The sequence below is a fragment of the Lithobates pipiens genome, unplaced genomic scaffold, assembly GCF_037356315.1.
Source record: "Lithobates pipiens isolate NorthernLeopardFrog02 unplaced genomic scaffold, aLitPip1_a1.2 Scaffold_30, whole genome shotgun sequence".
Lineage (NCBI taxonomy): Eukaryota > Metazoa > Chordata > Amphibia > Anura > Ranidae > Lithobates > Lithobates pipiens.
Window position 1 is genome coordinate 636,071 of NW_027507791.1, and position 27,605 is coordinate 663,675.

General features: G+C 45.9%; 1 protein-coding gene across 2 annotated transcripts in view; it reads right to left on the bottom strand.

Annotated features, from left to right (window-relative positions):
* The window catches only part of PAPOLA (poly(A) polymerase alpha), a 77,764-nt gene extending 53,432 nt beyond the window's left edge, over nt 1–24,332 (bottom strand). For both annotated transcript variants that reach the window (XM_077463545.1, XM_077463544.1), the window contains exons 1-3: nt 24,143–24,332; nt 346–516; nt 24–90 (exon numbers count right to left, since the gene is read on the bottom strand). In XM_077463545.1, coding sequence (XP_077319671.1) covers nt 24–90; nt 346–516; nt 24,143–24,150 — 246 coding nt within the window. In that variant the 5' untranslated portion in view covers nt 24,151–24,332. The remainder of the gene's footprint in view (nt 1–23; nt 91–345; nt 517–24,142) is intronic.
* Between the last annotated feature and the right edge of the window lie 3,273 nt (nt 24,333–27,605).

Consider the following 27,605-nt stretch of genomic DNA (forward strand, 5'->3'; position numbering starts at 1 on the left):
CCTATAGATCTACTTCAGCTTACCTTTTGTTCACTGATATCACGAATCCATTCTTTCACCAAATTATTCAACTTCCCCAAAATTAAGATTCTGTTAAAAAAAAAAAAAAAAAAAAAAAAAAAAAATCTAGGATATTATACCTTTACACGGAATTATTCTAAAGTATCATCCTTAAATAAAACTAAAAAAAAAAAAAAAAAAAAAAAAAAATGGGATATCCACAGCAAACAAGCACTAGGCAATGCCAGCTAGAATTTTATTGGTTGCAATAGGGAAGACATGCATTTTTCTGTGAACTGGTTTCTCTTTAGCATGCCCTCTGAATTCAATAATCGCCAGACTCACCTGCGCTGTAATTCCTCCTCTTCCTCAAAGACACCATAAGGCTTTAAAGTCTCTATGAGTTTCTGAGTGAGACTGCAATCGGTCTCCTTGGGTACCGCTAAGCTGATAGGGGAGGTGATGCCAAAATTCTTGATGCTCTGTTGTTGTGGAGTTCCCTGGTTTACAATTGGACTAAAGCGAGAAAAGAGGCATGTGTCAGAATAAACAGAACCTAGCCGCAAAGCAAAAAAGACTCATAACCAATATAAAACAGTAAAATCCCACATACATTCCAATACAAATGCTAAAGCAGTTGCTCAAGTCACACCACTAGTGGTATTTGATGCATTCAAGGTGTAATTTAATAAAAAAAAAAAAAAAAAAAAATTAATAATAAATTATATATATATATATATATATATATATATATATATATATATATATATATATATATATATACACACACATATACACACACACACACATTTTTTTTCCCCCCCCCCAAAGGATTAAAAAAAAAAAAAAAAAAATAGATAATACCATGTAGAATAGTGGTGACCTCTCAAAGAGAGATGCTAGCTTTTGCAGAGAGCTGTGTGTGGGACCCAGCAGGTTCATCCACTACAGCAGGGGTCTTCAAACTTTCCATACAATATGCCAGTTTACGGTCCCTCAGACTTTAGGTGGGCATCAATGTGAGTAAACAATGCCTCAGGTGTGGTGTTCAATTGCATATGGCCTGTAATCAGTCGGAGGATATCTCCTGCCCCCATCTTGATATCAGTGGGAGGAATGGTACCCCACATTTGGTATCAGTGGTCCACATTGCTTGTTTTCTTTTTACCCTAGGCTGCCATTTTGCTGAAGCCCAGAGCAGCAGTAAATCTTTAGGCTGTCAGAAGATCGGCCTCTAGTGACATTTGACACAGAGCTGAGCATAGAGAACTGAGGCTGTACAGAGCTGGGCGAGACAGTACCTTGGTGGATTTTAAATTGTATAGGGACTTATTGTTACACAGGATATGCCTGCAAAGGGGGCCAGCATGAAGTAATCCATCAAGGATTCATTTTCTTACTAAAAGTTTGCTCCAAGTAGAACTTGAAAATGAATACCAGGTATGGATATTTCAGACAGAAACAAATCCACTTGCTCTTGGGTCCCGTGCTGAGCATCTGGCCTACTGCATTCTGAACACGGGTGGTCAGCCACTCACCTTCACTTAAAACGGAAGTTCCATTTTTGTGTGGAACTCCGCTTTAAGATTTTCTTTCACTTTCAGTGATCATGGTTAACCACTTTCAGCCCCGGACCATTTTGCTGGCTTAAGACCAGACCACTTTTTGCGATCCGGCACTGCGTCACTTTAACTGACAATTGCGGTCGTGTGACGTGGCTCCCAAACAAGATTGACGTCTTTTTTTCCCCCCCACAAATAGAGCTTTCTTTTGGTGGTATTTGAGCACCCCTGCTGTGTTTATTTTTTGCGCTATAAAACAAAAATAGGAGCGACAATTTTGAAAAACAAAAAAACAAAACAAATATCACATTTTTACTTTTTGTTATAATAAATACCCCCCAAAAATATATAAAAAAATTTCCCTCAGTTTAGGCCGATACGTATTCTACATATTTTTGTAAGGAAAAAAATAAAATTTTGTTTGTTTGTTTGTTGATTGGTTTGCGCAAAAGTTATAGCGTTTACAAAATAGGGGATAGTTTTATGGCATTTTTATTATTTTTTTTTTACTAGTAATGGTGGTGATCAGTGATTTTTATTGTGACTGCGAAATTATGGTGGACACGGACATTTTTGGGTCATTTATACAGCAGTGCTATACAAATGCAGCGATTCCTGTGTAAATGACACTGGCAGTGAAGGGGTTAACCAGTGGGTGGCGGTGTATGGGGTTAAGTGTTCCTAGGGGCCTGTTACTAACTGTGGGTGGCTGGGCTTTGTGTTAGTGAACACTGATCTCCTCTGCTCCAATTACATGAAGCAGAGATCAGCATCACTTGTTGCTAGGCAGAACGGGGAGATGCGGTTTACAAGCATTTGGACCCACCCACATCAACTCCCAGAATTGCTACAAATGACTCCTATAGCCTGCCCTGAAACTACAGAGGCTCAAAAGGATCATGGGACATGTAGTATCAGGCCTGGTAGAGGAAGGAAACAGGAAAACAGAGAACTTTGAAATTCTTCCAGGAGAAGAAGGAGTGACATCACAGAAACACAAACTTGCTTTTTACAACTAAAGGCAAGATACAGATAGAATGACACTGGGATTGCGATTCATTTACATGCACAATGCACCTGTTTTGGGGAGGAAAAGCTGGAGGAGTTCTGCTTTATTTACATAAGCAGTTACAGCAACTGTTCTTTATTTTGGCATAAAGGTTTTATATGACTAAATAAAATCTGATCATAGCAAGCACACCTCTGAACAGTAAAATGATTTGTCTCAAAACAAATGAGTGCCCCCTCGGAGAGCCGCATTCCAAGGGGGCACCCATGCAGGCATGCTCCCGAGTCCTCCTGCTGCGACCATTGACACAGATAGCAGGACTCGTCCCCATCCCCCATGTCACTGGATTGATCGATAGCTGCAGGAGCCAATGGCTGCGCTGCTACTTATCCAAAGAGGACTCGGGCTTATTCTTGTCACTGGAGAGATCGGGTTCAGGTAAGTAAAAGCTGCTGCACTACAGAAGTTCTCACCTTAAAGGGTAAGTTCACATTTGTCGGCTTTTTTTTTCTAAATTCCAGCTCCCCAATTCATCAATATAGCATTCATGTACTTTTTTTGCAAAAATATCAAAGCTTCCATTAAATCTACACTTACTTTTCTTGTCCTAATCCCCATTTCCATTAGTAATGTCTTTCTTCCTGATCAGACTTTAGGTCATGACACAGGAAGGAGTTGACCCGTTGATCTCATTAGCACACACCCTGCATCCTCCACCCTCCCATTCCCAGGTGAACATTTTTTTAATGAAATGCAAATCAGCGATCACCCTTCTCACTAAATACACAATCAGACTGCATAGTGTATGGCCATCTTTATACAAGTACATAGGAGGGAGTGGACAGAAACAGTCAGCTGACAAGCCCGTTCACATCGCTGCATAGCGGGAACTCATTCCCACATGCGTGGGTTCTGTTTTTTTAAGCAGGGGCGGAGATGTTTTGGAGCATTTTTTACTAATCACACATAGGGCAGCCCATCCAGCTGAATGGGCCGCCCTACACACAGCAATCGCCCTAACGAAGCGTCACAATTTTTTATTTATTTTTTTAACGTGGAACTTGGTGCGCTTTTTACTGTGTTTTTTGGTGCAGCACATTTCTGAAATGCACAGACGTGAATTAAGCCTCATTGTTCTATGTTAGCGCACCAATTTTACTTTCAGGCCCCATTCACATCCAGCATAGTGTGTGTGTGTGTGTGTGTGTGTGTGTGTGTGTGTGTGTGTGTGTGTGTGTGTGTGTGTGTGTGTGTGTGTGTGTGTGTGTGTGTGTGTGTGTGTGTGTGTGTGTGTGTGTGTCACATTTTGTACCTTGTTTTTTTTCTGTGACACGCACAGGGCAGCCTGTTGATTTCAACTGGCTGCATTACGTGTGGTTAATAGGACATTTTGGTGCTTTATGGGTTGTGTCTTTTTTACTGCAGCATTTGCCCCTCGTTTTTTTCAGATGGAAAAGTGTGCGTTTGTATTTAGTGTGCACAAAGCGCAACTGGTCATTTTAGGTGTATAAACATGGCCATACACTATGCAATCTGATTGTGTATTTAGTGAGAAAGGTGATCAATGAATGACTGATTGCATTTCATTTAAAGTGAAAGTAAACCCTCCTATCTGTTTCAGCCAAGGAAGCCGCCATCTTGGCCTCTGTTTAATCTACAACTACCATGATGCTGCACATGTGATCAGTTATGACACCAGCCATTGGATGGTTTGACAGTTTGGTTGAGAACACAACCAATGGGAGTGTTACATTTCTGGCACGTGCCAGAAATTAAACTTTTATGGATGGGTTTACTTCTGCTTAAAAAAAAAAAAAAAAAAAAAAAAAAAAAGTGCATCTGGAAATGAATGGATGGATGGATGCTAATGAGGTCAGCTGATCAACTCTGTCCCGCATCATGTTCTAAAGTCTGATCCAGAAGAAATACATTACTAATGGAAACATGGATTAGGACAAGAAAAGTAAGTGAATGTAGATTTAACAGAAAGTTTTGATATTTTTGCAAAAAACAAGTATACGAATGCTATACTGATGCATAGAGAAGCTGGAATTATTTTAAAAAAAGCGTACAAGGAGGTTAACTTGCCCTTTAATGCATAGATTGCATTAAGGTGAAAAACCTTGAGGGTTTACAACCCCTTTAAATAACCGCAAAAAAAAATATTATTATTCATACATCATATGACTAGGTTGATCACATTAGTATTACAGAATCACATTATTGCTTTAAGAAAAAAAAGTACATATTTCTTGTCCTGAGAAATCCTGTTCCTCAGTTACCAGCTGTGATCACATGCTCTCCAACATAATTCCTGCAGTACAACCTTTCCAGCAATTGGTGACATGAGAAGTTAAAAAAAGGAAAAAATAAAAAGCTGTACGATAAGCACCGATATAAAAAAATATAAACATGGGGATTTTGATTTATTAGCACATTACAATGTCCCAATTATAAAGGATATCCCTCACTTTCTGTACCAATAGCAGGGCTCTTGCAGGCAGGAGATCTTCGCAATAGGCATACATACAGCAATTCTACCCATTATTATGGTGTGGAAAGACTGGAACCACTGATACGTTTTATATTTCTGCACTCCCAGGAGGCCTATTTTCCTTTCCATGAGACAGTGGCCACAGGAATAGGAAGTGAGACGAGGCGTTCCATCTGACACAAATACAGCAACAAAAACATAACAGAAGTTCTAACCCCTCTCTGCTCTATGATCGCAGTAAAGCACCATTTGAAGAAATTAGCAGCACTTTTATTCAGTTCACATTTCACCACGACTAAACTGGTAGTGCAGTAAACCAGTAATGTAAAAGCAGTATTAATCACAAAAGGCAATTAAAATTCTACCATCTGACCCCAAATGCCATTTCTCTATTACAGACAAAGGTGTATGAGGTCATCTGCCTGGCAGCCGTCCAATGAGGCCTTGCCTTCACTGTATGATATCATTATCTGCCTCGCAAACACTGGCAGCTTTGTACTAATGCTTATCTACACTGCTGCGGACATACAGGAAAACATTTCTGTGCATACAAATTGTACATAAATGTGAATACCTTGAATATACAGAAATTAAAAAAAAAATAAAATAAAATCACTGATGCTGAACTCAGTTTAGCGGTGAGAGAGCAGCTACATGCAGCATGGGACTGGACAGGATACCCTAAAATGCTAAGTGACACTTCAGAAATTTTCAGCACCATGCCGTACCAAGGCTACACTTGGCAGCTACACAGCATTGGGCCGGTTTGTGTACACACTTCACTAATCAGCAAGAAACATACCTGTGGGCCAATTATTTGGTAAAACATGTCACAATGGACTCCAATCACAAAAGCAGATTGCATGCATGCGGTATTTTAGGCATTTTTTTTCCCAAAAACTGCATGTGATCCTGAAAATGTCAATTCACCATTTCTTTATGCTATATTTGCAGCATAAACTGTGTTAAAGCCAATTCACAAAAGGAAATAAACATATGCAGTAATTTAGTGGTCCAGGCATGCAATATTTAATGGGCGGGTTTGATTTTATGATTGTTAAAGGGTTTGTTGAAGCATTTCTATAAGACTATGCCAGCCCTTCTATTAGAGGCTGGCATAGCACACTATGTACAGACAGACACAGCTGACAGGCAGGAAGGAAGGGAGTGAGGGGAGAGAGAGAAGAGCAGGCAGGGTATAATGGAGGGACATACTTAGACCACGGTGATTGGGGCTGAGCAGCCCCGAATTTCGTGGTCAGAATAGAGTGGGCATACAGAAAGTGGCAGATTCAGAGTATTTTATTAGCCTCTGTACTATCAGGAGATGGATTGGGGAGAGTGGAAGGGGAGGATCAGAGCAGACAGAATCAAACAGCCTTTTTACACAATGCAGAGGACTACCCCACCCCTCGAGTATAACAAGCATGCTTTACTGCATATACAGACTGTTGATTGTTGTGGGTTTGGTAGAACTGTAATACATTAAAGCGGGAGTCCACCGGGACTCCGCATTTTTTTTTTTTTTTTTAAGTCAGCAGCTACAAATACTGCAGCTGCTGACTTTTAAAATAGTGACACTTACCTGTCCAGCGCGCCCGCGATGTCGGCACCCGAAGCCGATCTCTAGATCGACACTCGAGTGCTGCCGCCGCCATCTTGGGTATGGGAATCAGGAAATGGAGCCTTTCGGCTTCATTTCCCGGTTCCCTACTGCGCATGCGCGAGCCGCGCTGCGCAATGAGGATGGTCCCCGCTGCCTCTGGGATCTGTGTGTTTCCCAGCAGGCAGCGGGGCACTTGAGGGAAGGGGCGTAAGTTACGCCCCTTTCCGCAGAGAGCTATCCCGGAAGTGGGTGCAGTTAACTGCACCCCCCTCCCCCCTGAAAGGTGCAGATTGTGGCACCGGAGGGGGGGGAGGGTTCCGATTAGCGGAAGGTCCACTTTAGGGTGGACCTCCGCTTTAATGCAACAGTCAGAAATGGGCCCCTAACTGATACAGCTTACAGACAGGTATATAGAGGATAAATATTAGACAGGTTTTATAAATATTATAAAAGTTCATGTTACCTTCATGTTACCTTTAGCAACTTGAAGTGTTATTAAACCCAAGAGCTTGCATTAAAGTGGTTCTAAACCCTTACAAACCACTTTGACCTACAGGTAAGCCTAGATTAAGGCTTACCTGTAGGTCCAAGAAATATCTCCTAAACCTATACGGTTTAGGAGATATTTACCCGAATACAGGCACCGCTGTCTACGGCGCATGCACTGTAGACAGCGGCGCGCAGGCGCACTGAGCGCGGCATTTCCAACAACGGAGCTGCCGCGCGTGTCGGCTCCCATGCGCATGTGCGGGAGTGACATCATCGCGGCTCCACCGAATGACAGCGGTGGAGCTGTGAGACCCCACCGAAAAGATGGATGCGCCGGACTACAGGGGACAGTGGTGACTTCGCTGGCTCCTGTGTCAGGTAAGTGACACATAATGGGCTACTATGCGATGCATAGTAGCCCATTATGCTTTGCCTTTGCAGGGAATGAAAGAGGAAGTAAACTCATCAGGGTTTACTTCCTCTAACTATAGCTGGTCTCCCACAGTGCACAGAACATGGAAATGCAATTCTAGTAAATACAGGTGCATCTCAAAATTAGAATATCAAAAAGTTAAATTTCAGCAAGGGCTAGTTTACACGTGCTTTGTTAAAGCTCTCTGAATTCCAATCAAAGCACCTGTCACTAAATAAAGCGGTTAGCTTACAGACCTGTTTACCCCTTGCTTTTGCTTGGGGCTTCGGTGAGGCGCCAAGTCTCTTCCTGTCCCTGCGCGCTGTCTGCTGGGACACACACAGGTCCCAGAGACGGCGCGGACAATTCCTATTGCGCTGCGCGACTCGCGCAGTAGAGAACAGGGAAGTGAAGCCGCAACGCTTCACTTCCTGATTCCCTCACCTAGAATGGCGGCGGCAGCAGCCGAGCGATCGATCGGCCTCGGCTGCCAACATCGCTGGATCCTGGGACAGGTGAGTGTCCATTTATTAAAAGTCAGTAGCTGCAGTATTTGTAGCTGCTGGCTTTTAATAATTTTTTTCACAGTGAAATCCCTCTTTAAAGCGAAGCAAAGCAAAAGCAAGGTGTAAACAGGTCTGTAAGCCTTTTTATTTAGTGACAGGAGCTTTGACTAGTGTTCAGAGAGCTTTAACAAAGCCTGTCTGAAGTCTTGTTTTGAAGCGCGTGTAAACTAGCCGTTAATGCAGGGCTTGACAAATTTGCTTGGAATCCAGGAGCCAGCTAAAAGTTAGGAGCCAGGTCCGTAACGGCGATCCGGACCTGTCCCTGGCCTGACATGGAGACGAGTGAGAGGAAGATAGCGCCCCCACCTATCTCCAAGTCATTGCCCATAGCTCTTAGAGGGACATTTTATTTTTTTCAAATGACAATTTTTTTTTTTTTTTGCATTTTAGTGTAAATATGAGATGTGAGGTCTCTCTGACCTCCCAGATCTCATATTTAAGAGGACCTGTCATGCTTTTTTCTATTACAAGGGATTTTTACATTCCTTGTAATAGGAATAAAAGTGACATTTTTTTTTTTTTTAAAGAACCGTGAAAAAATAAAACGTTAAAATGAGAAAAAAAAATGTTTTAAATGCGCCCTGTCCCGCCAAGCTTGCATGCAGAAGCGAACGCATACGTGAGTAGCGCCCGCATAGGAAAGCGGTGCTCAAACCACACGTGAGGTATCGCCACGATCGGTAGAGCGAGAGCAATAATTCTAGCTCTAGACCTCCTCTAACTCAAAACGTGCAACCTGTAGAATATTTTTAAACGTCGCCTATGGAGATTTTAAAGGGTAAAAGTTTGTCGCCATTCCATGAGCGGACGCAATTTTGAAGCGTGACATGTTGGGTATCAATTTACTCGGCGTAACATTTTTCTAAATATTAAAAAAATTGGGCTAACTTTACTGTTTGTCTTATTTTTTTAATTAAATAAAAAAAATGTTCCCCAAAAAAGTGCGCTTGTAAGTCAGCTGCACAAATACGGTGTGACAGACAGTATTGCAACGACCACCATTTTATTCTCTAGGTTGTTAGAATTTATATATATAAAATGTGTATATATATATATATATATATATATATATATATATATATATATATATATATATATATATATATATATATATATATATATAAGTAAAGGGGAGGAGATGGGTGGGCAGTGAAAGCTCTATTAGCATTGCTGGCTGTCATACCAACAGCCACCACTAGAGGGCGCCAGATTCCAGAAGGAAAAATAGGACCGCAGAAGGCCTCAAAGCCGCGGCCTCAATTACCGGCCGGCGGTGGTGCGGCCTGACGCGATCACGCCGGCGGGGGTGCACGGAGACGGGATACCCCCAGCTGTGCTGCCCCAGGCACCAAGTCACTAATTCTAGTCGCAAATGCGACCTGGCGCCCGGGGTTTGTCGAGCCCTGCGTTAATGTGCGCTGACTTTGGACTTGATAAAACACAGAGGACCAAGACCAGCAGATGACACGGCTCCCCAAATCAGACTGTGGACAATTTTGCATTTCCTTTGGAAATCAAGGTCCCAGAGTCTGGAGGAAGAGTGGAGAGGCACAGAATCCAAGTGGCATGAGGTCCAGTGTGACGTTTCCAGTCAGTGATGATTTGGGGAGCCGTGTCATCTGCTGGTGTTGGTCTTCTGTGTTTTATCAAGTCCAAAGTCAGCGCAGCCCTCCACCAGGAAATTGTAGAGCACGTCATGCTTCCCTCTGCTGACCAGCTTTATGGAGATGCCAATTTCATTTTCCAGCAGGACTTGGCACCTGCCCACACTGCCAAAAGTACCAACACCTGGTTTAACGCTCATGGTATAACTGTGCTTGATTGGCCAGCAAACTCACCTGACCTAAACCACATAGAGAATCTGTGGGGTATTGTCAAGAGGAAGATGAGACACCAGACTCAATGCAGACAAGCTCAAAGCCACTATCAAAGCAACCTGGGCTTCCATAACACCTCAGCAGTGCCACAGGCTGATCACCTCCATGCCACGCCTCATTGATGCAGCAATTCAAGAAAAGGGCGCTTCGACCAGGTATTGAGTGTATATAATACTGTACATGGACAGACTTTTCAGTAAGTCAATATTTCTGTATTAAAAATCATTTTTTTTTTTATTGGTCTTATGTAATATTCAAATTTTCTGAGATGCACCTGTATAAACTGCAAAATACCTTTTATGAACAGTATATAGCAGTCTTGTGACCTGTATCAGTGTCTGCTTAAGCTTGTAGGAGGATTTCATTCTTCCCTGACCCTCTGTCTGGACAGTGGTGATTGGCCCTATGTCCATCACATGCACTCTCCCACGAAAGACAAAAATAATAACAAAACACTCTCTAGCAATACACATCAAACTGAGCATGTGCAGCCTGACTGCTAACGCTTTGTTCTATCAGGAGATGGATTGGGGACAGTAGAAAAAGGGAAGGATCACAGAAGCCAGGATCAAACAGCCTTTTTACACAATGCAGAGAAACATCTTATACTGCATGTTTTATCCTTTTAATGGCAACTGCCTGCTTTTCCCATAGGAGATCCACTGTGTGATATTAGCATGACACAAAGCATGTTTACAGTTCCTACATAGTCCATTTGTGTGCAAATTAGCATTCTCATCAGAACTGTGTGTACATATATATTTAAGGCCAGCCATAGAGGGTTTGAATCTCGGCCAACTCAGCAGGAACCAGCCAAGATTCAAACAGTTAATGGGCAGGCTGAATGTACAAAGTTGATCAACTTAGATACAACCAGCCTGCCGGATTCACTTGTGATTACTGCAAGCGGCTGCCATAGCGACAATCACCATCTTCTCCTGTCACGGATGTCTTTCCCCCGATGGGAGAAGACAATTGCCGATTCCCCTGTCAGCATTGCCTGTGCAGATGGGGGAAACCTGTGGTTGTAGGAAAGAAATTCACATCACATACAGCTTGCCTAAGGCGCATGCCAACAAAAAGTAATTTTGCTTTGGGAAAAGGCTAGAGATGTCAGGGTTTTCTTTCCCCAGTTGAAGATTTTCCTTCACTTCCTTTTAGGACAGGAAAAAAAAGTAAAATAAAATACATAAGCAGCAGTATACCCTCCCTCTACGATGGGACTACAGTCCCAGCTATTGCCTACAGTCAGATGCTTGTGGGCATCACCGCATCAGGAGCGCCCGATAAAGGGAGGTAGGGAGAATTGGTAAGAGGTGCTGGCAAGTCCCCTTTCATACTGGGGCAGTGGGCGCGCCAGCGTTAAAACACTACTTTTAGCGGTGCTTTAGCTCCAATTTCGCGGCGCTATTTGGCTGCTGGTGGGGCACTTTTACCACCCCTGCGTGCGCTAGCGGCCAAGAAAGGGTTAAAACCACCAAAAAGCGCTGCTGTAGCAGTGCTTTGCTGGCTGTATAGCCGCATTGCCCCATTGATTGCAATGGGCAGGAGCTGTGTATACACCGCTCCAAAGATGCTGCTAGCAGGACTTTTTTTAGCATCCTGCCAGCGCACCGCTCCAGTGTGAAAGCCCTCGGGCCTTTCACACTGGAGACACAGCAGCAGCTGTTTCAGGGCGCCCTGCAGGTGCTATTTTTAGTGCTGTAGCACCTGCAAAGAGCCCCAGCGTGAAAGGGGTCTTAATGTAATTTACTGGCACTTTCTTTTCTGAATGAGCACAGACAGGTAGGTTTTTTGGAGCCCCATGATTTCTAACAGTAGGTCAGACAACATCAAAAAGCAATATGTGGCCTAACCCCACTTTTAGCATGCACTGGAACAGACTGGCATATAGAAAAGATGCTTGATACATATTAGCTGCACACACACACACACACACACACACACACACACACACGCCTCAAAGTTAGGCAGAAATAAGAAGTGTACCCGTACACTGCTGCTGGTAAACGGACGTTTGGCATTTTTTTCAGCTGCCCCTGAACTCTCTAGGTTATCTTATCAGTACATGTACACAGGGTCATTTCTAGGCAGCTGAGTTTAGAAACATTTCTTGAAAAGCAAAAAAAATGCATTCAGGACAGGTGTTTGAAAAGCTAAATGCCTGTAACAGGGTGTAAACGTGACAACTCGCGTTTAGTTTACAGGCATTTTTAATGGAGAAACATTTTTGACTATTTTCAATGTAAATATGCTTCTAAACGCAAACACGGCACAATGGACATTTTAAACGTTGGTTGGAGAGGTTTTAAAATGTCCCGTGTACATGAAGCCTTACCCATACTCCGCTTTTCTATTATTCCTCATGCACACTGCGTATTTTTACAGCTGCTGTTTTGGGCTTTAGGCATTTTTTTTCCTACAGCCAGTTAAAGCCCCAGCATGTTATCCATGCACACATAGGCATTTATCAGCGTTTTCTGTCAGGGGCGCTTTCAGGTTGGAAAGAAACCCAGAACTACTGCATTTGAAAAGGAGTTTTTTCAGCTGTAAAAAACGCGTAAATGCTGGAAAACACAAAACGCATCTGGCATGAGCGGTTTTGAGCCTCAAGCTTTTGATTAAAAATGCAAACGCAGCAAAACACTGCATGCTAAAGCTACTGGCGTTAACGTCCAGTCTTAATGCTCTGGGCCGGCTTGGTCCAAACTATTTGAAGTGTAAGTTCACCTTTATAGAAAACTCTAAGTTTTCTATTTCTACTCCAAGTTTTCTATTCCTCTGATTCCACCAGAGTGGAAACCTGAGAGATTTTGAGGTTAAAGAAGTTCACCTTTATAGAAAACTCTGTAAGGTGAACTTACACAGGTTACCACTAGGGATGCACCGAAATTTCGGCCGCCGAAACATATCGGCCGAAAATGGCCCTTTCGGCAATTTGCCGAAAGGAAAAAACGGCAGATAATTGAGCCGAAAATGGGGCGTGGCCTGGGCGGGGCGGAGCTCCGCCCCCGCCCCTGGTGCCGCCCATCACGGGAGGTGTATATCGCAGGAAAGCCGCCTCCGCCGTCTGGATCAATAGAGCGCCGGGAACATCACAGCTTTAATTTTAATAGCTGTGTGTTCCCCCGTCGTGCGCCGTCGCCTACAGCCCCTCCCCCTCGTTCGGGGAACTGATAGACAGATCACCCGTCCAGATTGGACGGGGATCTGTCTATCACAGTTCCCCGGACAAGGGGGAGGGGCTATATGCAGCGGCGCGCGACGGGGGAACACACAGCTATTGAAATTAAAGCTGTGATGTTCCTGGCGCTCTATTGATCCAGACGGCAGAGGCGGCTTTCCTCTCTTTCTGCATCACTGACTACACAGGGGACACAAACACTACTGGCTGCACGAGGGGGACACAAACACTACTGGCTGCACGAGGGGGACACAAACACTACTGGCTGCACGAGGGGGACACAAACACTACTGGCTGCACGAGGGGGACACAAACACTACTGGCTGCACGAGGGGGACACCACACTTATCACTTTTATCATGTCGCCAGTCTCTGGCCACCTCCTGAACCATGTCGCCAGTCTCTGGCCACCTCCTGAACCATGTCGCCAGTCTCTGGCCACCTCCTGAACCATGTCGCCAGTCTCTGGCCACCTCCTGAACCATGTCGCCAGTCTCTGGCCACCTCCTGAACCATGTCGCCAGTCTCTGGCCACCTCCTGAACCATGTCGCCAGTCTCTGGCCACCTCCTGAACCATGTCGCCAGTCTCTGGCCACCTCCTGAACCATGTCGCCAGTCTCTGGCCACCTCCTGAACCATGTCGCCAGTCTCTGGCCACCTCCTGAACCATGTCGCCAGTCTCTGGCCACCTCCTGAACCATGTCGCCAGTCTCTGGCCACCTCCTGAACCATGTCGCCAGTCTCTGGCCACCTCCTGAACCATGTCGCCAGTCTCTGGCCACCTCCTGAACCATGTCGCCAGTCTCTGGCCACCTCCTGAACCATGTCGCCAGTCTCTGGCCACCTCCTGAACCATGTCGCCAGTCTCTGGCCACCTCCTGAACCATGTCGCCAGTCTCTGGCCACCTCCTGAACCATGTCGCCAGTCTCTGGCCACCTCCTGAACCATGTCGCCAGTCTCTGGCCACCTCCTGAACCATGTCGCCAGTCTCTGGCCACCTCCTGAACCATGTCGCCAGTCTCTGGCCACCTCCTGAACCATGTCGCCAGTCTCTGGCCACCTCCTGAACCATGTCGCCAGTCTCTGGCCACCTCCTGAACCATGTCGCCAGTCTCTGGCCACCTCCTGAACCATGTCGCCAGTCTCTGGCCACCTCCTGAACCATGTCCCCAGTCTCTGACCACCTCCTGAACCATGTCTCCAGTCTCTGGCCACCTCCTGAACCATGTCTCCAGTCTCTGGCCACCTCCTGAACCATGTCCCCAGTCTCTGACCACCTCCTGAACCATGTCCCCAGTCTCTGACCACCTCCTGAACCATGTCTCCAGTCTCTGGCCACCTCCTGAACCATGTCCCCAGTCTCTGACCACCTCCTGAACCATGTCCCCAGTCTCTGACCACCTCCTGTATAAAAATATTTTTTTAAAACAGTCATTTTCGGTATCGGTGCTGTTTCGGTATCGGTTTCGGTTTTCGGCCTAGTGTATTTTTCATTTTTGGTATCGGTTTCGGCACCAAAAAACCCATTCGGTGCATCCCTAGTTACCACCCCTCCCCCCCCAGTCCTGCTGACCTGTACCACCGCAATCTCCAGTTCTAAGCCTCAGTATATCCTGAATCCTCGCATCTTCTGCATAGCAGACAAGCTGTGCATCTGCTGGTTGGTCGGCGCCACCCATGTGATGGCGCTGACCAATTAAAATGATTTAAAAACTGACGTTTTGGACATTCAGCTTAGGAAGATTTCTAAAGCCAAGACACCCGACACTGATATGCTTAGAAATAGAGATTGCGAGGGTACAGGTCAGCAGGACCGGGGGAGCGAGGAGGGGCATCCGTGTAAGTTCACCTTACAGAGTTGTCATAGTATTCCTTGGAGTTAGGATTTTACTTAAATCCTAGCTCAGGAAGTTCATTTTGGATAGAGTTGGGAAGGATAAGAACCCCTCCTCAGGTTTTTCCAGCTTTCCAAGGATCGCTTAGGCAGGCCACCACGGTGTGACAAACCCAACCAGGACAGGAGCTTTTGGAGGGGACTAGGGGCAAGCCTCCTACCTGATTATGGCCCATGAAGGAGATCGGGGATTTTGTATGATTCTTCCAGTCAGAGCATGGTGAAGAGCTCAGCTCAGCCTCAAATCCCACGGAGAGAGCAGATAATACGCTAATGATGGACAACAACATGATGACCATAGAGCGAGGCCTAGACTAAAGCAGGGATATGCAATTAGCGGACCGCCAGCTGTTGCAAAACTACAAGTCCCATCATGCCTCTACCTTTGGGTCATGTTTGTGGCTGTCAGTCTTGCCTCATGGGACTTTTAGTTCTGCAACAGCTGGAGGTTCGCTAATTGCATATCCCTGGTCTAAAGCGATTGTAAAAAGGTAGAAGGTTTTTATCTTAACCACCTGCCGACCGTCGCATGTATACGTCGCTAGAATAGCACGGCTGGGCAAATGGGCGTACCTAAACGCCCCTTTGAATTTGTGGCGTGCGCATGTGACCCTGCCGCGAGCTCCGCGAGTAGGATCGTGGGTCCCTCAGACTTGATGTCTGTGGGGATACCCACAACCGTCTCACGAAGAGGAATAACGGGGAGATGTTAATGTAAATAAGCATCTTCCCGTTCTGCCTAGTGACAGTGTCACTGATCACAGCTCCCTGTAATTGGGAGCGGTGATCAGTGACATGTCACTCGTAGTCACGCCCCTTACCAGTTAGAATCACTCCCTAGGACACACTTATCCCCTTCCTAGCCAGCTAGTGGTTAACCCCTTCACTACCAGTGTCATTTTTACAGTAAGCAGTGCAATTTTATAGCACCGATTGCTGTAAAATGGTCCCCAAAAAGGTGTCAATTGTCCGATCTGTCCGCCATAATGTTGCAGTCACGATAAAAAAAAAAAAAGCAGATCGCCACCATTATCAGTGAAAAAAAAAACAAACATAAAATTGGGGCATGGCAGAACCAAGGCTCAGTGTCTGAATGGACACATGGAGCTGTACACCACAAGGCTTTACAATCACTTCAATTCTCTGCACAAGGACAATATAGCTTTCTTTCTGGTGTGGATGGACAAGTGTAATATTACAGGTATGTACAGGAATGATCAGAGAAAATTTGGTGGACCTCTTGCAGACAAAGTTGAAAAGGCCCCTCCATTTAGGACAGGAATACCTATAAGTATCCCTCAAGAAAACTATGAAGATACATTTCACTTCTTTTCAGACTGTTACAACATTGTATGAGCCGTGTCTCAGACTGGAGCCGGACAGTCTGAGATGGGATGGGATCTCTGATTAATCAAAGCATTGTCTGGTATCCCGAGTCAGCTAGGCTTGTCCAGGTGGCCAGTTAATTAGATCCCTGTTAGCTGTTCCTTAGATGTGCTAATGAGACTGTTTACAGTTTGCATTGTTAGGGTAATGTGATCAGGCTCTTACCTGATCTTGTGTGCATTTCCACTAAAGAGATTTCCAGTTTACACACAAGATAGCATCACCTAGTTCTTGACAAAAATAAAATATGCTCAGCGGAGCTATTGTATTCTTCTGGAGGGGAGCCGTCCCTGCCAAGATAACAGTTATTACTCCTAGCGGCTACAGCCACTGGCAGTGATTGCATGCTGGTTGTATCAAAGTCAATTGATGGATTGACCCGGGTACAATCAGCAGGAAATCGACTCAGATGGTCCCTGCTGAACCAGACAAGATTCTACCTTATGGCCGACTTTAGAGGGCTTCCTGTCCTGCAATGGTTTACCAGGCAGGAAGTGAGCTGAGCTCTCCAACAGCAACAGAGACAGAAATAGATGGGATAGACAAACCACCATTTTCCTTATCTTTACTTCATTACATTTGTATTTATTTCTGTGTCTCTGTTGTAGATTGTCCTTCACTTTCTGCTCAGAGAAAACGTTGTAGTCATCAAGTAAGGTGAAATCTCTCCAACAGAGCACCAAACAGCAGTTAAAAAAAAAAAAAAACTAACAGGGGTTCTAATCCTTCCCCCTCTATCCAAAATAAAGTTTTGGCTGGACAAGGCTGCTTTAGGCAATGTGGAACGGTCTACGACAGACACAAACCTGAATTGGAGACCTGAAGTCCAATTCACATTGGGTATTAGAACCCAGCACCACCTTTTGGTAAAGGCTTATAACAACTTTCACTGCATTTATCAGGCATTCATGGGCACTATATGCACTTGACGTGCGTTGTGTTGGTGTGCAGGGTTTATTAGTCAGAGCAGGAGCCAAAATACATGAGTTTTCTTTCTTTAAAGTGGAACTCCAGGAATATTTTTGTATGTTTGCATTGGTCAGGTTTGGCACGAAGTATACATATATATGGAAGGCTGCTGTAAATCACTGTAGTAGCCCCACTCACTTTTCCAGGTGATGTGAGAGCAGCTTCCTGCACACTAACCACAGAGGGTCACTCCTTTGGCACCGTCTACAACGCCTTGTATTTGTTTTTTTATGAAAACAAGGCAATTGTAATGCGACTGGAAGAGGTGGAGATAATTACATCACCCTTTACATCAGGTGCAAGCAGAGATCACCTTATACCCACCAAAAAAAATGAAATAAATACAAGTAATCCTGAGAATGGTGGTGCCAAGTAAGGATGGACTCAGGCATGTTCACAACTCCACATGCCCACCAAGAAGCATACACTGTGCAGCACTAATCACAGGCAGCAAGACATTTCCCCGATCTATACAGCCGTGGATCGGGGAAATGTCTCACTGCCTGCGATTAGTGCTGTGCAGTGTAAGCTTCCTGGCAGGCTCGGGCACATGGAGCTGCCAACAGGCCTGAGCCTATCCTCAGTGCCAAGCAGGCTACCCCATGTTCAGTGTGTCGAGGAAGATTCTCGCACAGCAACCGGAAGATTGCAGCGTTCACTGTATGGAACTTGGGCTACTACAGTGATTTACAGAATCCCCATCTGTACTCCAGATATTGCATACAATCGAGCCAAGCTGGAATGCAGGCATGAAAAATAGAACCTCCCGGAGTTCAGCTTCAATGTACATTGCAGTACACTAAGTGCGGCACGTTCAGTTTTTACCTAAAGCACACCAACACAACATTGATATGAAACAAGCCTAATAGAGACAATAGATTTCAGCTGGTTAGGCCTCCATATGAGCGCACACCCACACATGGACCGTCTTTATCTGCATGGGGATACACAAGTATTCCATGTACCCAAACAAAGACATTCCCATTGATGTCAATTAGGATGCAGTAGCTGCATGGATGTCACTCTGGGAACAGTTGCTATGTCTGTCCAGCTGCTAGGTTCCAACTGACATGAAAGGGGCTGCCTGTATGGGGATGTACACAACACCCGCACATCCCCATGCGGGCAAACTGTGCTAGTATGGGTATACAACATTGTACACCAATGTGAATGAGCCCTTAGTGTCATTCACATCTATGCAACATGTCACATTTCATCAGGCTTTTCTGTGCGTTTGTCACATGACAGTATAGGGCAACATATTCACTTGAATAGGCTGCCCTACACGTGACACATGCGTCAAAGTACAACCCCAATTCCAAAAAAGTTGGGACGCTGTGTAAAATCTACATTAAAAACAGAATGCAGTGATCTCAAACCCATATTTTATTCACAGTAGAAAACATCAAATGTTTAACCTGAAAAATGTACCATATTTAGTGGGAAAAAAGGTAATTCTGAAACCGATGGCAGCAGCACATCTCAAAAGTTGTGACAGGGCCAGTGTAACACAGTGTAGAATCCTCTTCTGTTATCAACACTCTGTAAATGTCTGGGAACTGAGACCAGTTGCTGGAGTTTTGGGAGATGTTTTTTTATTCCATTCTGGCCCGATATAGGATTATAACTGTTCAAAAGTCCAGGGTCTTTTGTTGTATTTTTCCTTTCAATATGTGCCCAATATTTTCAATTGGTGAAAGGTATGTACTGCAGGGAGGCCAGTTAAGCACCTCAACTTTTCTACTACGAAGTTATGTGCAGTATGCGGTTTAGCATTGTCCTGATGAAATACGCAAGGCCTTTCCTGAAAAAGATATCATCTGGATGGGAGCATATGCTGCTCTGAAACCTTTTGAACTGAGCCCTGATAATACAAAGCTTCTTCTCCTTAGTCCAGAGGACGCAGCGCTCATGGTTGCCAAAAATAATGTCAAATTTTGATTCACCTGACCACAGAACAGTTTTCCACTTGCTTTGGCTTCAGATATTAAAGCGCCTACCGCTTCAACAGCTTTTATGATGCGTTTTTGATGATTTGTTGGTGCTTCCGTGATGCTCTTTTGAAGCTGGACAGATGCCGGGTGTATGTATGTATGTATGTATGTGTCATACCTGCAATTTCTCTAAAGCAAAGCTAAAGCTCACTTAAAGCCTCTCAAACGCTGCAGGTGCATCAAGCAAACTTCAGCATTCTATGGAGGCTTTGAAGTACCACTAAAGCAACATGGGGTATAATTTTTTAAGCAAATGCAAGGTTTAAACAGGACTGTAAGCTAACCATTTTAGTGTTAGGGGCTTTGACTGGCATTCTGAAAACTTTAAACAAAGCCTGTCCCGAAGCCTTGTTTTGAAGCTCGTGTAAACTAGTCCTAACAGACCATTTTAAATGAGCTTTGGCTCAGAGAAGACAGCTGTGTTTCTGCATCATGGTCAGATAAGATGTCTTTGCAGAAGCTTTACCTTACATTTTTGGATGGCATGGGGAACTGTGTTCACAGACAGTGATCTCAAAGTATTTCTGAGCCCATGCAGTGATGTCCATCACAGAATCATACCCGTTTGTAATGCAGTTCCAGCTGAGGGGCTGAAGATCACAGCCATCAAAAATTGTATTTCAGCCTGTCCCTTGAGCACAGATCTCTCCAGATTGTTGGAATCTTTTGATATGTACTGTATATGTTGGCATCTTTAAAGTCTTTGCAATTTTGCATTGAGGAACATTATTTGTGGCTTCTCACAGATTGGTGAACCTCTGTGACACCCTGACTCTTATTGATCTTTTGCCAATTAGTTGCAAAGTGTTCTTTCAGATCTTCCATGTTAGTAGTACCACTTGCGTTGCTAGCTTTTTTTTTGCCCTGTCCTAACTTTTTTTTTTTTTTTTTTTAAATGTGTTGCTGCTGTCGATTTCAAAATGACCTGATTTTTTTTCTTAAAATGGTACAATTTTCTCATTGTAAACATTTTAGGTTTTCAATTACGAATAAAATATGGGTTTATGAGATTTGCAATGAGATTTCTTATGTAGACTTTACACAGCGGCTCAATTTTTTTTGGTAACTGGAGTTTGTAGCTCCTGCACCTTTTGTGGACAGTGAGTCACGTGTGACAAAACGCATATCTCCTAAATGTGTTTGAGGTGCCATCGATGACAGCGCGTCGCTGGGGGGGGGGGGGGGGGCTTCCTTTTAAAGTGGAGCTCTAGCCCCCCCCTCCCCCTCCAGAAATTATAGTCAGCAGCTACAAATATAGGAGCTGCTGACTTAATATTAAAACATTTATCTGTACATGAATCCCACGATGTCGGTACCCCAGCCTATTTTTCAATCAACCCTCAGATGCTGCCGCCGCCATTCCTTGTAAGGGAAACCGGCAGTAAAGCCTTTGCAGCTTCACAGCCGGTTTCCTAGCGCCCTGCGCTATGTGAATTTGAGGGACCGCATAACTGTGAGGTCACCCAGAAGTAGGACTGGGTACCTGTCAAAAACAGGTACCCGCTCCCCCTTCAAAAAGGTGCCAAATTTGGTGTGGGGGGGGTTGGAAGAAAACAAGCAGAGCTCCCCCTTCTGGGAGGAGGTTCTCTTTTAATGTGTTTCTCATAACATACTAGCACATTTTGACATTGCCTTGCAGGGATTTTTTTTCTCTCATTTAGGTTTACTACTGCTTTAAAGCGATTGCAAAGTTAGAAAGTAAATTTTAACGCATTCTATGCATTAAGATAAAAAGCCTTCTGTGTGCAGTACCCCCCCCCCCCCCCAATACTTACCTGAGCCCCAGCTGTCTAGCGATGTCCAAGAGTGCTTCAGCCATCCTGGGACACTCTTCTGGTTGGCTGAGACACAGCAGTAGCTCCATTGGCTCCCACTTCTGTCAAACACGGTTAGCCAATCAGGAGAGAGAGGGGGTGGGGGGCGAACGGCAGCTTTGTGTCTGAATGGACACATGCAGCTGCAGCTCGGCTGCCTCCATAGCAAGCTGCTTGCTGTAGGTACACACGGAAAAGGGACCTGAGAAGTGCAGGATCAGGGCTGCTCTGTGCATTACATTCCAGCACAGGAAGAAATAAAAAAAAAAAAAACCCAAGTACACTATATGATGGCAGGACACTAACTGCCAGAACACCGGCTCTGCTCAAGATTGAGGAGAAAAAGAATTCCTGGATGGCCGCACATCAAAAAAAGGCATCTTTATTGGCAAACGATTAAAATTCAAGTACAGTCACCTCATAAAAATAGGGAAAACAGGACAAATAGCCAACGTGTCTCACGCCCCATCGAGCTATGAATAAACGACATGATGGGGCGTGAAACACGTTAGCTATTTTTGCTATTATTCCCTATATTTATGAGGTGACTGTACTTGAATTTTAATCGTTTGCCAATAAAGATGCCTTTTTTGATGTGCGGCCACCCAGGAATTCTTTTTCTCCTCAAACTTGAGCAGAGCCGGTGTTCTGGCAGATAGTTTCCTGCCATCATATAGTGTTCGCATGCGCAGTACGGGGCAGAAGAAGCCTTCGGAAAATCTCTGAAGATGAATGGCGCCTGCACCGTGAGTGGAGGTGGTAGCCCTACCATCCAAGCGGACATAGTTCGGAAAATTATAGGGCTCGCTGCGCTCGGCTCTTTTCTATTCCTACTCTATGTCCACTTGGATGGTGGAGCTAGAACCTGGACTCACGGCGCAGGCGCCGTTCATCCTCGACTATTTTCGGAATCTGTGTGTGCTGTGTACTGCGCATGCGCAGTACACAGTGGACACTATCCGATGGGGGACATTATGTGGCACCTGTGAGTTCCATTAGGGTGAGCACTTTATTGTGGATCTGGGAGGTTGGAGCAGTAATCTCTGTCTACTTTTTTTTTCCCTGGAACTGGAATGCACTGGTGTGAACTATGCCATTGAAAACTATATAACCTACTATCCATGCGTTTGTGATGCAGAAAAAACAAACACTGGACTACATGTGGTGTGAACTGGCCCTGAGAAATAGGCCCCTTTCACGCTGACAGACTGTTCAGGTCCGCCCGTCAGTTTTGACGGCAGACCTGAACGGGCGCTCCATGCTGGTCTATGGAGTGATGGATGTCAGCGGAGACCCTACGTCCGGATCCGTCGCTATCGCTTCGGGTGAGATCTGATGGAAAAAAAAAAACGGACATGCTGTCCGTTTTCATCCAATCTCTCCATAGAGACCAGCAGCGCTGGACAAGCCCCCCGCCCCCCGCCCAGTGAGCAGAGAGGGACCTGTCCCCGGCCGGGTCAATGGAGAGATCACCCGATGAGCCAGCGGAGTCCGCCTCGTGTGAACGGGACCTAAATGTCACCACAAGCATGGCGCATGTTTCAGCAGGTTCCTGAACACGCTCCACCTTGAGCAATGCAGCCCAACACATGTAGGGTTAATGGGCTCCAAATTACAGTAAAAAAAAAAAGCCCAGGCACTGTAGTTCCTTTACTACCCGGCCCGTGATAATAACAATAATAAAAATTAATTCCCCGTTTCCCGAAAAAAAATAAGACCTAGTGCGATTGTCGGTGATAGCTGCAATATAAGCCCTAACTCCAAAATAAGCTCCATTCTGAAAATAATACCTACAAGGACTTTAAAGAGGAGCTGCACCTTTAAAAAAAAAAAATTTTTTAAGTCAGCAGCTACAAATACTGCAGCTGCTGACTTAATAAATGGACACTTACCTGTCCCAGGGTCCAGCGATGGCGGCAGCAGATGATGAGCAATCGCTCATCTCTCGGCTGCCCCTGCCGCCATCCTCTGCCAGGGAACCGGGAAGTGAAGCGTCGCGCGGCTTCACTGCCCGGTTCCCTGGCAGAGGATGCGAGAGTTGTGCGTCTCCACTGGTCCCCCTGTGTCCTGGGAACTGTGTGTTTTCCAGAACACAAGGGGGGGGGGGGGGGCACCTGCGGCTAGCTTGTCCTGGAAGTGGGTGCAGATACCTGGATTATACAGGTATCTGCACCCCCCCTCCCCCCTGAAAGGTGCCAATCGTGGCACCGGGGGGTGGGTTGCATTGAGCGGACCTTCTACTTTAGGGTGGGGATCCGCTTTAACTAGGGCTTATTTGGGGGGTTGGGCTGATATTGCAGCCAACGCCAACAATCACGCTAGGTCTTATTTTCAGGGAAACAGGGTAATACTACCACATCCTCCCACTACTGGGCTATTGCAGGCAATATGGATCCATGTATAATACAGCACCAAGCAGATGCCAACCAGAAATCTGAGCCTGATTGCTCTGCATTGGGTAGCACTGGCAGTTATAGACATAATGAGCCAAGGAAGAAAAGGGGGCCCCTAGGGGCCCTCCCATCCCTCAGCAGCCATCTAGCCGATCCAAAACAATGGCTGATAGCTGAACTCACCACCCAGAGCATGGAGGAGAGCTGTAAGCGGAAAGGGCAGTACCCATGGCAACCACAGCCCACCCAGCACCGAACTGGTTAAACCAGAGCAACCCCCGATTGGCTGCCCCGGCTCCCCGCACTTTGCTCTTGGCACTGTTTACTATATAGGAGCCCCGGGCCCCCCACCCGCCTGCCGCCTACCCATATACAAGCTGGGGGCCCGGTACCGTGGCCCCTGTACGACGCGCCACTGCCCGCCCCACCGACAACCAGCAGGGTCACGACGTCTCCTCTCCCCCACCACAGTATAAAGAGAAAATACTCACAAAGGCATGGTGACCCCAGTCCTCCCGCCAGCCGCGACCCCCTGGGCATGAGGAAGCCGGCACACACCGTAGAGGCGGAGCCGGCTGTGACAACAACAAAGAGCGGCCGGAACCCCGCCGCCTAGCCGCTTCCCGTCTGTCCCAACATGGCGCGCGCCGCTACCACAGCAACGTTCCGGGGGGGCTACGTCCTACCGCGCGTCATGGGACAACGACGTCAGCGCGTAACTCGTGCGTACGTGCGTGTTGCGGTTGGGAAGAAGCCACGCCCCGCCCATAGCGAGCATAGCATGCCGGGAGTTGTGGTGAGACGGCTGGCTTCATTGTTGTAACAATCAGCCGCTAATATAGACTTGTGGATGTTGTCACCGTGCCTGCTATGTGTGTGCGCACGTCTAAAGATTACCTGTTCATTACTTAGGATGGTCATATTTTTTCTGTTTTTTAAGTTGAGGCGCCTCTTAGCCCAAAAAAAAGCAAAAACATTTTTTTCTTGAAATTTTTACAAAAAATGTGTTTTTAGCCACTTCAAGACTAGGAGCTTAGACACCTTGCCCAGGCCAATTTTCAACACTGTCGCACTTTGATTTTTTTATTTATCTTTATTGAAAGTTTTCTTTTGAAATACAAAACAGGGCCTTTGGGGCATAGCCCAGCCTACCCAGGTGGTATTTGATCACCTCTGCGATTTTTTTTGTTTGAACAACAAATAAAAAAAGACCGAAAATTAAAAAAAAAAAAAAAAAAAAAAAAGCTTTTCTTTGTTTCTGTTAAATTTTTTGTGTAAATAAGTACATTTCTTCTTCAATGATGGGCACTGATATGACTGCACTGACGGGCACTGATAAGGTGGCACCAATGAGGTGGCACTGATGGGCACTGATAAACGTCATTGATGAACACTGATAGGTGACACTAATGGGTGGCATTGCTGGGCATCACTGTTTTTTATTGTGCCACAGAGGTGCCAGTCAGTGCCCATTTGTGGGTGCTGATTGACATATGTTGGGCACCAATTTTCACATGTGGATGGCCATGGGGGATGTACCTGGCTATCCACATGCTGGGGGCTTCCCTGGTGGTCCAGTGTGGCCATCTGAGGGGGGGCTGCACTGATAAACAATCAGCGCAGACCCCCCTGTCAGGAGAGCCGCCGATCGGCTCTCCTCTACTCGCGCCTGTCAGACGCATGTGAGGAAAAGCCAAACAACGGCTCTTCCTGTTTACTTCGTGATCAGCTGTGATTGGACACGGCTGATCACGTGGTAAAGAGCCTCTTCCGGTGGCTCTTTACAGAGATCGGTGTGCGCTCCCCCCCACACAGGCGTGCAGCAGCTGTTATCCTGCAGGACGTCATATGACACCCAGTCAGGATAACTGAACCACCACTGCGATCGCGGCCCCTTGCCACATGACCACGCTAACAGCTATTAAGAAATCCGCAAAAAGCGATTCAAAAGGAGAGAGGGTGCTGACCAAATCGTTTTGAGATTGGGCCCGCTCAGACATGCCAAGTGGGGGCTCGCCTTTTCCACTTTCATCGTGTCTGGGTAGCCTCGATTCAAGACTTCTGGACCGTCAAGACGGTCTCTTCCGGCCATGCTTGAGGTGGGTTCCCACTTCTCTTCTGGCTACAGAAGAAAAAAGGCATATTCTACTAGCCTAAGTGGAATCTTTGTTGACTCAAGGCGCGGTTATCCATGTTCCAGTCAGCCAGTGAGGCATGGGAATCTACTCCCCTCTCTTTATGGTCCAGAAGAAGAGTGGGGCCTGGAGGCCGGTTATAGATCTAACTCACTTGAATCGTTTTATCAAAAAAGAAAAGTTCAAGATGGAAATGCTATCCACAATTCAACAGTCTGTTCAAGCAGGGGACTGGATGGTCTCCATAGACCTCAAAGATGCCTATTTTCATGTTCCCATTGCAGAAAATTTCCAGCAATTTCTCTGCGTCTGTCAGGAACCATGAAACAGACAGAGACAGAAGTACAATCAAATCACACTTGTTTAATAATAAAAATAAAAAGGTAAATAGGGAAAAGCACAGTCAAGCAAGCCAGAGTCCAGTAGCCAGATCGGGTAGTCAGCCAGTCAAAAGTTCATAAACCAGATCGGGTAATCAGCCAGTCCAGACGTCAAGGATCCAGGGAGAGCAACTGCAAGCAGGATAGAAGCCAGGAGGGATGTTAGCAAGCCAGTCTTGAAACAACAGCAGGAGATGGTTCCTAGTGATGTGACCAAACGTGAAGGCAATGGAGAAATGGGCTGGAAGACTTTAAATAGGCAGGCCAGACGAGCATCATCGGAAACAGCTGGTAACTGTGGAGAGAGAAGAGAGCTGGCAATTAGCCAACAGCTGAGCGGCCAGCCCAGAGGAGGAAGGGCTAAGCCAGCCCTGACAGCGTCTCCGTGGGCGAGCTCCATTTTCAATTCACATGCCTTCCCTTCAGGCTATCAACTTCTCTGCGTGTATTTTCAAAAGTACTGTTGGCAGTGGTGGCTCTTCTGAGGACCAAAGGGATTCGTCTACATCACTACTTAGACGACCTTCTGCTGTTGGCTCAAGACACAGAACAACTCCTAATAAACAGAGGGCAGGTCATCTCCACCCTACAGGTATTTGGGTGAATCTTGAACTTGGAGAAGAGTCAGCTAGACCTGTCTCAGTCCCTGGTGTTTTTAGGGGCCCTATTCAACACAGTCAGAGGCACCATTTTGTTACCAGAAGAGAAGATGTCAATAGTCAGAGACAGAATCCGTCCGGCCCTCTCTGCCTCTCATCTCTAGGCTCTCCAGTGCTTGAAACTTAGAGGCACCATGGTGGCGACAATTCCAATGGTGAGGTGGGAGCAGTGGAGGATGAGGCCCTTTCACAAGGGTTTCCTTCGTCAGTGGTCAGGCAGCAAAGCCCAGCTGATTCGGATCACCTCATCCATGAGGAATTCCCTTCCGTGGTGGCTCAAACGGGAAAATCTTTGCAACTGCCATTCCATTCTTCCCATATCGTGGGTAACTATAAGGACGGATGCCAGCAACAGAGGCTGGGGCGCTCACTGCCTGGCAGAAGTGGCTCAGGGCACCTGGGATCTTCCCTCCAGAAGAACGGTGTCAAACATCTTGGAGTTAAGAGCAGCCTTCCAGGCTCTACTATCTTTTCATCATCTGGTTTCAGGAGCTTCAGTCCTTCTCAGACTAGATAATACCACAGCAGTGGCATATATAAGAAGGCAAGGGGGTACTCAAAGTCTTTCCCTTCTCCAGGAGGTGGAACCGGTCATGACCTGGGCTCAGAGGAACCTGAAAGATCTGACAGCAACATATGTTCTGGGGGTTCAGAATGTCCAGGCAGACTTCCTTTCCCGAATACTTCTAGACAACGAGTGGCCTTTCCACGAGGAAGTATTCAATTGGATCCTAACGTTGGGGTTCAGGGATCCTCAAGCCTACGGGGTGTAGGCCAGAG